Here is a 9,825-nt window from a genome sequence, read left to right as displayed (position 1 = left end):
CCGAGTAATGTTGATCCCTAGCTCTCTAAACGACAACACGTTTTAAAAATTGATCATTCATTAGTATTGGAGATCATCCTGAGAAACATCAGTGAATGATAAATGGGTGGAAAATATCAGCGCATTGTCTCTGAAGTTGGTTCCAAGGCGGTAAAAACTGGTATTTTCTCCTATCTTTTCTTTACCTGGTTAAATGGGCTCCTGAAACTGGGATACCAACGACCTCTCACTCATGATGATGTGTTGAAGCTGTCTGACGAAAACAAGGCACAAGGTCTAGTGGCCAAGTTACACGGGTTATGGAATGAAGAGATTAACAGTGCTAAGAAGAGAGGCAGAAATCCCCGACTTTGGAAGGCCATGTTCAAACTATTCCTTCGAGATGTCATTCTCTTTACCGCTTTGAAACTGATGGATGAAGCTATGGATATTACTTTGATAGTATCAGTGTGGTTTTATCTAAAGTTCTTAGAAGAAGGATCCCACATGGATCAGACCTACGCTGTTGGTATAGTTGCTAGCATTGGGATTCCAAGTCTGATTAAGGTGTTCTTCTATCATCATTCTGATTACTTGGCTGTGTTGATGGGTGTGAGGTTGAAAAGTGCTGTTATAGGGTTGATCCATAAAACGGTGAGGTGATAAAGAGCTAAAGGTGGAATCAGATGGATTTATTATAATCTTACAGTTGTTGTTATTTTATTGACACAGATCACTGAATCTAGACGCAGCGATCTCTCCAAGTTCACAACCGGTCATATAGTGAATCTAGTGTCCAACGACGTCAAAAGAATGGACGAGTTAGGCATATCACTTGGAGAAGTACTATCAACCCCATTTGTTATTGTTGCTGTAGTCGTACTTCTACCTTTATTGGTTGGTTGGTCGTCCTTGTCTTGCCTTCTATTGATGTTCGTCTTGATCATTATAAATTTACTACTCACACAACTGTATACTAACATTCGCCTTGAGCAAGCCAAAGTCACAGACAAGCGATTGGCAGTAATGAGTGAGATCATCTGTGGGATACGAGCTGTAAAGATGTATGCTTGGGAATGGAAATACAACGAAACAGTTCAAGCACTACGAGGGTATTGCCAAATTCTTTTCTCTTATTACTTTATATGTGGAAAACGAAAATCAGTTCCTTCCTCCTTTCCCTGTGTTTCATAAAACACCAATTCTTTACTTTCCCCCTTCCAAACTCATTAATAATTCATGAGAAAAACACAATAGCAATCATGACCGTGAAGAGTTTTATAATCTTGATACAGAATCATGTTTATTTGCATAAACTTTGACTTTATTCTTCGTTTGCAAGTTACGTCATCGCGGACATGTTGGTACCGTTTGCACCATGTTGGTACTGTCATCTTATTTATTTATTTATTATTTTTAAAGTACTTTATATAATACCTAAATATAGAGGAAAATTTTAAAAATCTGATTAGATTACATATTTTGTTCATAATTTGAATACAATTTCACGTAACACGAGGATTAGAGTCCATAGTTGTAGCCCAATAACATTTTATTTTTCTAATTTTTAACAAAAAATTTAAATGCTAACTAGTGCTTTTTAATTTTCTAGAGTTATGTGAAAAATGTGGGCCGATCAATTTATTTTTTCAGCAAAATATGGGTTATTCGTGAAATCTTTCCATGTTTACGTTGTTAGCACGTTTTTACCGTAAAAAGGGCGAGCTTCCACGCATTTTGACAGATAAACGAAGGTGGTGATCCCCATTTTTATTTGCTTATTTTACTTCTAGTATGATATGTACTCTCATAGTGCAAAATATATTAAAAGACTTTTAGAAATGACAAAATATCTGAAATGGTAAAACACAGATCTATTCAAATGACATTCAATACCAAGGGCCATTTGGATTCTTTTTTTCTTTGTTCCAGAAAAGAAGTGAATTATAACAAACAAAAGAACATGATACGAGCATCATTCCAGATGCTAACGTATAACGTAACCCCAATGGCATCCTTGGTGTGTGTGGTGGCGCTAGTGTACAGTGGAATAAGAGTAGATGCTGCTAGGGCTTTTACATTGGCAATGATATTGGACATCTGCGCGTACTGCATAGCTGTAAAGATTGCTTTTCATTTTATCAATTTGAGAGATTCTATGGTTTCCATAAAAAGGATCGAGGAATTCCTATGTAATCGTCCAACATTAATTAAAACAAGTAGAAGTGCCATAATATATTCCAAAGATACCCAACCTTGTAGAATTGGAAGTTTGACTTTTACCAAAAATATTGATAGCAGGAGAGCAACATTTATCGAACTGGACACTGAGCCCAGAATAGATATAACAGAGATGTCAGCAGCCTGGACAAGTCAACAAAAGAGTGTTTTACACCAAGTCTCGATGGTAGTACGATCAAACCAGTTACTTATAGTCACAGGACCTGTTGGCAGTGGAAAGAGCTCTTTACTGATGGCCATCCTTGGGGAAATTCCCACAACTGAAGGAGAGATTACGCTCCATGGTCGAACAGCTTATGTTACCCAAATACCTTGGATCTTCTCGGCTACCATTCGTGATAATATTGTCTTCGGACGTCCTTTTGACGAGTCTCGATACAAGAGAATACTAGAAATGTGTGACCTTCAGAAAGACATTAAGTGCTTCCCTCATGAAGACTTGACTATCATTGGTCAGAGAGGTGTAGGTCTCAGTGGTGGCCAGCGTGCAAGACTCAGTCTAGCTCGCGCAGTCTACTCAGAAGCAGATATCTTTTTACTGGATGACCCACTCAGTGCAGTAGATGCCAGGGTTGGACAACACATCTTTGATAAGTGTATCTGTGGAGAGCTGTCGAATCGAGTAAGAGTTCTGGTGACCCATCAAGTACAATACCTTCCACGAGCTGACAAGATAGCAGTAGTAAGAGAGGGTGCTGTTGTTCTCGGGACATATTCGGAATTGAGCGAAAACGGAATAGTAGATACCTTACAGAAAAGACATGAAGATACTACCAGCGACTACATATTGCATGAAGAAGTCGTTCATTATAAAGATAATTCTAAAGACATGAGGGAGGAAGATGAGGACAGAGCTACTGGTACGGTGTCTTGGCGTCTGTACTGGAGGTTTTTCAAGGCTGGATTACCACCTGTTATCATTGGTTGCCTTGCTTTATTTTACATCATCGCTCAAGGTATTTATAATGAGAATAATTTATGATTTATACATCGCCCTTTCTATATGGATATAACCAAAGGGGCTTTACATTGAGTTGTGAATTTCAGATTGTTTCTTATGCAATTTAAAATCACGAGAGACGGTTAGTATGAGGTGTAGGCACTAAGGGTGGTCACTGCCAGGGTATCTTTACGTCCTCCGCAGTTCTTTTACGTCCCTCCGATATTGGTTATGACGATAATTTGTGGAGAGACGGAGCCGCCATTTAAAGAGGACATCCGATCCAATCGAAAGTGTAACCATTCGCAGATGTATATGAAGATGTCGATGTATGCAAAGGCAGCACTTTCTCCTCAATTATTTTAAGAACCCGATTGTTGGTCCGGCCGGGATTCGAACCACAACCTCCCGTACGAAAGTCCGATGCTCAACCAACGGTTTGGCCAACCAAGCGGTTGGCGGTAATTTGGCAATTTGGTAATTCGAGACTTTGAGACTCCTAGAATAGTAAGGTTACCTGGACTAAAAAATTAGCCATGCGTTTACTATTGTTAATTTCATGAACGACACAAAATTCATCTATATCTTTGGTATCTCTCTCAATGTATTTTGGCATTAAATATAACGTGCGTACAGTTAGCTCAACTTGTAAAAACTTGGTCTGTTTTGCGAAAGGTCGAGTCACAACCGGACCAAGTAACTCAGGGTCTTAAATACCAATAGGAGAAGTTGTTACTTTTGCTAATTACATCAGAAAATATTTAGACTATAATGTTTTCTCGGGAAAGCAACCGTAGGTTCAGTCGCAAAACACTTCTTTACCCTGTAAATTGAGGACCTGATAAAAGAACCTGTGGAATAGACCTTTGTTGTTTGTTGTGCACGTTTCAGACAGAGATGCCATTCTTGGGATTTGATTTTTTCATGTGTAAATATTTTAACATGTTTCTCATTAAAAAAACATTCTCAAGGGAATGTCATGTGATCTAATATGATTAGCAATTTGCATAAGAAGCTCAAGAGGTCTATTAAGTAGTAAAGTAGTGGATCTCTATTTGGAGTCTTTCCTGGTGTAGCAAGCTTAATGTGTTCTGGGTTAGAGTTTTTTGTTTTGCAGAGAATTGTTTAGCTCCAAATTCATCATCCTTGCGTATTTGTTTTATCGTCTTCATGCTTCAGGTGCCTTCCAGCACCAATAAAGATCCCAAATTTGACACTATTAGACTAACAATTCCCTCATGATTGTAAGCTGCATGGCTGCTAACAGCGCCTTATTATGCATCATCATCATTATAATCATTATTTTCCTAATCTTGTTAGTGTTATAGATACTGAAAGAAATGTTAAAGATTCGCAAAAATGCAATACTTCCCTTCGGAATATCAAGAAAAAAACTTTCACCAGTGTTTATTACAACCTTAATATAGAAAATTATTTTAATTAGAAAAGTTTTAGCTGATTTAAATCTAGGAAAATGTTAGTCCAAGAGGCACTTGGATAGTGTGTAATGGAGAAACACCGGTTATTCATTCTGTTCCTTACTCAAAGTAACGTACTTTCTCTTTCGTAGCGTCATCGGTGGTTCCAACTTGGTGGATGTCACGAATAGTTCATATGACACTACAGGAGCAAAGAGGTTCCTTCTCCTTGGGCGTGTTTGGTGGTTTGGTTGGAGCATCATTTATTCTTTTCTTAGCAAAAGATTTGGCTTTTGTCAGTGCAATTTTGAGGTCTACAAGAAAGCTGCACAACAAGATGACACTTGCTGTTATCACTTCTCCTGTTCTGTTCTTTGATACCAATCCTGCTGGACGAATAATGAATCGCTTTTCCAAAGATATCGGTGCTATGGATGATCTGCTGCCGATCCAATTTCTTTATTCGGTTCCTATTTGCTTGAATATAGTTATAGTTATATTACTAGCTTTGGTAGTTAGCCTGTGGATCGCTGTTGCTGTCATTCCAATGGTAATGCTGTTATTTTTGATTGCTGCGTATTATCTAAAGAGTTCTCGTGAGCTGAAGAGAATAGAAGCGATAAGATGCAGCCCTGTCTATGACCATGTTGCCGAAACCATTACAGGGTTAGAAGTCATTCGAACATCAGGGAGGGAAGAAGAATGCTGCAACAAATTGTTAAGGTAAAAAACTGCATAGCATTATTTGCTAGTCAAAAGCGAGTGTGTTGAATAAACAGTGCTTTTCGTTTGACATGTTCAGGGTGGCTATCGCCAGTTCCGAGAAAGTAATGAAATTTAGTCTTCCATGCCAGGTGCTGCTGCTTGTAATCTCTTTCACAAACAACTCATTTTGGAGGAGACACTTTTCATTGTTGTAAAGTCATTTACGACTGCCACTTCCCCATACAGTTATGAAGCGTACAAGTGTAAATTGGTATCATTGAGATGATTTTGAGAGAATCCTTGGATTTAACTCGAGAGCCTATGAAAGATCAGTAACCAGTAAACTATGTGAACCATTCCACAAATGTGGTTTAATAAATCTTTACTAATTTTAAATTGTTTGCAGCTCAACGCCTGCCTATCTTTGATAATAGAGGTTTTCCACCACAACGTGACGGCAGCCATGTTAGATGGCAGTAACAATACAGTCGTTTTACATAAGAAACAATTCAATACCCAAAGTAAAGGAATTTAATTGTTCTGCCATCTAACCACAGGAAGCTTAAACAGTATTATGGGATGGGCACGTGATGGTGCAAAACTATTTCTCTATTGCTGTACTCGTCGTCTTCCCGCACTAATGACTTTAATTTCACAGGCTTCAAGATGAACACACCAAAGCCTTTTTCCTAGTCATGGCAACATCTCGCTGGCTTGGACTGTATGTGGATTTGCTGTGTGCCTTTTTCTTGGTTGGGGTAGCCATCGTAGGACTGGCTGCCATTCACGATCACGGTAAATATACCAATATTACTTCGTGCAAATGTTTGATTAGTGCCATTAGATCTGACATAGTAAGGGTAACATAATTTTATTTCGAACGTTTTATTCTAAGGATTGGCTGGAATGTTGCTGTCACTTTCTATCACTCTCTTCGGTAATACCCAATACGGTATACGCCTGGCTACTGATGTCGAGAGTCAAATGACGTCAGTCGAACGAGTGATGAAGTATGCTGAGCTACCTTCTGAACCTGGGTACACCAGACAAGACAAACCATCAGATGACTGGCCCAGTCAAGGTTCTTTGTCTATACGAGACTTGTCTATGGTGTATTTAGAAGGTGGACCCTCAGTACTAAAGGAAATCAACCTCGATGTTCAACCCAAAGAGAAGATTGGTATCGTAGGTCGCACTGGAGCAGGCAAGTCATCTCTTGTAGCTGCTCTCTTTCGGATGCCCGATCCTCAAGGCCAAGTATTTATTGACGGTGTTGATCTTGGCACCATTGATATACAGGCTGTGCGCAGATCCATGGCTGTTATCACTCAAGACCCTGTGCTGTTTGCTGGAAGTCTCAGGAAAAATTTAGATCCATTCAATTGTTTTACAGACCAGGCTATCTGGACAGCACTTGATGAAGTACAACTGATAAAGAAAGTCAGCAAACTGCACCACCAGCTAGACTACTGTGTAGGGGAGGGAGGGTCAGGATTTAGTGTAGGTGAACGACAACTGCTGTGTCTTGCTCGAGCATTATTACAGAAGTGTAAAATACTTGTGCTGGATGAAGCAACAGCCAACGTGGATTACAGGACAGATCACCTCATTCAGCAAGTAATCAGGCAAAAATTTACCAAGTGTACTGTGCTGACCATAGCTCATCGAGTGAACACCATCATGGACTATGACAAGGTAGTGGTTCTTGACCATGGTCACGTTGTGGAATACGATAATCCCAGAGTTCTTTCTGGGAAAGAGAATGGCTTCTTCTCAAGATTGATAAAGGGACATACCATGAAGGTCTGATAAAATTTGATGTATCTGGTAGTTAGGTTGCTACATACACTGGTTTGCTGAACTGATTCACAATTATACTGGAATAGAGCCACCATTGTCAGTGCCACGACGTTGAAATTTAACTGTGCAATTTTTACTTTAATTAAACACATTTTAAAGCACCGTTACAAAAGAAGAAAACTGGTGTTTTTCGTTTTTCGTTAACAATTTTGGTTCGAAAGACATATAATTTTAAAAGTTTATGCTAATTAGGATGTTGATGCCGTTATATTGTGATCGGCTCAGTTTGCTTCAACATAGATTCCAGCGTATCTCTAAGAATATTTGCTGTATACTTGTATTATCAAGATATGAAACATGAAAATGCAAAAACAGTGATTGCTTTTGTGACGTTATCATATAATCAGTTATTGGCCTTATGTAACCTGAACCCTCACGGGTGTGTATCAGTCAACTGAGTTACTCGAGTAGAGACACACACACACGAATCTTGTAGTTATTTTTACCCTTTTGCTCGGATCCTCTGTCTCCGTTGAGACAATACTTCGTCTAGAAACGATACAGCTTTGGCAGCACGCTGGTGTCCAGGCCCCTAACAGCGATTTTAACCTTTTTTCACATGATTGCTTTGTAATTTTTTAACTTGAGCAGAAAATTGTTGACTGAATTCTTATTCGATACGTCTCTCGTAAAGGTAGAAATTTCAAAAACCTGATTTTTAAATAAGGGTGGCCTTGAACCAACGTCGTTGTTATGGTAACTTATCTCCGTAATTACTTTTGAAGAACAGCTAAAGTTCTATAACGCTACTAAACTGGGTTGATTTTGATTAAAATTGGGCTGAGACATAGCTTATCATATTGTTAGGCTGCTCAAATATTGAGAATATGACGTGAGCATGAAAAATGGCCGCCATTTTTCAAACTCCAATATCTTTAGAGCATATGTCGTTATTGCGGATGGACACGTTTGTAGACTAGCTCCGCCAAAACTGCGCTATTGCTATGAAGGAATATGAAGGAATTTGCCCCATTTTACCTAAAAATTAAACATCTAGAGCGACTGACAGAAAAAATGAGACATAAATGAGACGAATTTTTTGAAGAATTATTTGCACGACACATGTAAAGGGGAAAAATAATATTAAGGGAAAAATAATCTAGAAAAAGAAACTTATTTGTTAAGCCTTCTGTAAATAAGAAATGTAAGGAAATCTCTTTATTTTAATGACATGTCAATAGACAACTTGTCATTGACCAATTGTAAGTCATCTATAATGACTTGTTCAGTAACCTGAGGGTCAAGGATGTTTGTTCATTGACATAGCCTTACACTTCTAATTGGGAAGTACTTTTTGTAGTAAACAACAGCTGCAAATCTACTGCACTTTTCCAGTGAAAACGGGTTTTGATCATGCACAACTTTGTACATGCGTACTGGAAAAGAGCAGGGTTGTTTACTGTACAAACAACTACTTACCTAAGCCTTTTTCTGTTCTCTTCTTCAGAATGATCTTAATTATAACTTTAGAATATCTTTAGTGCAATCTGCTCTATGCTAGTTAAGTTAGCGAACACCATCGACAGATTTTTAGGGTCAGCTCTTAGAACTGAGTGCTCGTACTTTTTCCTAAAGTCAACACCTGTCTCAAGCTCTTACATCATACTTGACCTAACTGGTCTAATCTAGTTTGACCTAGTATAAACCAGTTATGTGGGGTATTGCGTAAGCTTAGCCCTTAAATACGAGCTCACTCAGAGTTCAGTTCAGTAAGTGAGTGTAAGTAAGAGAGCACGAGTAAGAGCTGATACTACAGAACACAACGAAGTAGCAGCTAGTCAAGAGCCATAACCAGAGTTCAGATGAGATCATTGTAAAGTACTACAAGCAACAGAAAATAAAGCAGAAGGAAGCAACAGAAGAACTACCCGAATCTTTGTGTCTGTTGGGAAAGTAATTACTCCCCCACTTCCCCTTCGTGACACACAGTTTTCTTGAGCTTAAAAGTACCCTCAAACAAGTGAGAATTTTATCATGGCCGTCGGGATACAACGGAAGAGAGACGTTTTCACGGTATGTAATGTCACTATGATATTGTTCAAGACGTTGAAAAGACATTCTTAGGTAAATGTTTTTTATCTGCTGCAATCGACCAAATATGTCTAAATACGTTGTTTTTCAAGGATCATTTTTGCATAAATTAGCAAGTAAATGACTGCCAAATTAAAATTATATTTCTCAGACCTTTTATAAGCCGTTTGAGATATCAATACTTAGCAAATGTGAGTGCTTTTTCTGAAGACAGAGCAGAACTTACTTCCAGGTGCTTCACAAACCATATAATTCTCTGTGTAGTGACGACCATTTGCACAAAACCGCGAAAGCATTGCGTGACCATTGGCGACAGGATAATAAATAGTGTGTATGTGAGTTATTCAAAAAAATGGATCCAAATAAATAGAGACTCTAAGACTTTGATTCCCCGTTATTCTACATTTCGTACATGTCCTCCTCCTAACGTTTTAGCATTTAAAAGCCGTTCGTTTTAGCAGCTTCTGGCCGTTCAAATCCGAGCAAAATGGAAGGTGATAAATAGAGGGTCCTGTAAGTGGTGTCCTAATCCCATTTCCCAACCCAAATTTTACCCAAATCCCAGTTCAAATCCCATAGTCCTAGCCTATGTTTTGCTCAAATATCAATCTTATTACCATTTTAGATTGTTGTTGTTGTTGTTGTTGTTTT

General features: G+C 38.5%; 1 protein-coding gene across 1 annotated transcript; it reads left to right on the top strand.

Moving 5' to 3' along the window:
- On the top strand, positions 1 to 9,665 carry LOC116288252 (ATP-binding cassette sub-family C member 4-like). Its single transcript, XM_089029025.1, has 6 exons — positions 1 to 633; positions 712 to 1,091; positions 1,912 to 3,176; positions 4,731 to 5,301; positions 5,942 to 6,078; positions 6,179 to 9,665. Exons 1-6 carry the CDS (start codon positions 103 to 105, stop codon positions 7,090 to 7,092), a joined length of 3,798 nt encoding a protein of 1,265 aa, XP_088885151.1. The 5' UTR covers positions 1 to 102; the 3' UTR covers positions 7,093 to 9,665.
- Positions 9,666 to 9,825: the final 160 nt, after the last annotated feature.

The sequence above is a fragment of the Actinia tenebrosa genome, unplaced genomic scaffold, assembly GCF_029948245.1.
Source record: "Actinia tenebrosa isolate PJP-AT-01 unplaced genomic scaffold, QUT_ActTen_1.0 PGA_scaffold13__45_contigs__length_12533684, whole genome shotgun sequence".
NCBI lineage: Eukaryota > Metazoa > Cnidaria > Anthozoa > Actiniaria > Actiniidae > Actinia > Actinia tenebrosa.
Note: the sequence above shows the minus strand (reverse complement) of the source record. Positions and strands in the feature narration are given on the sequence as shown.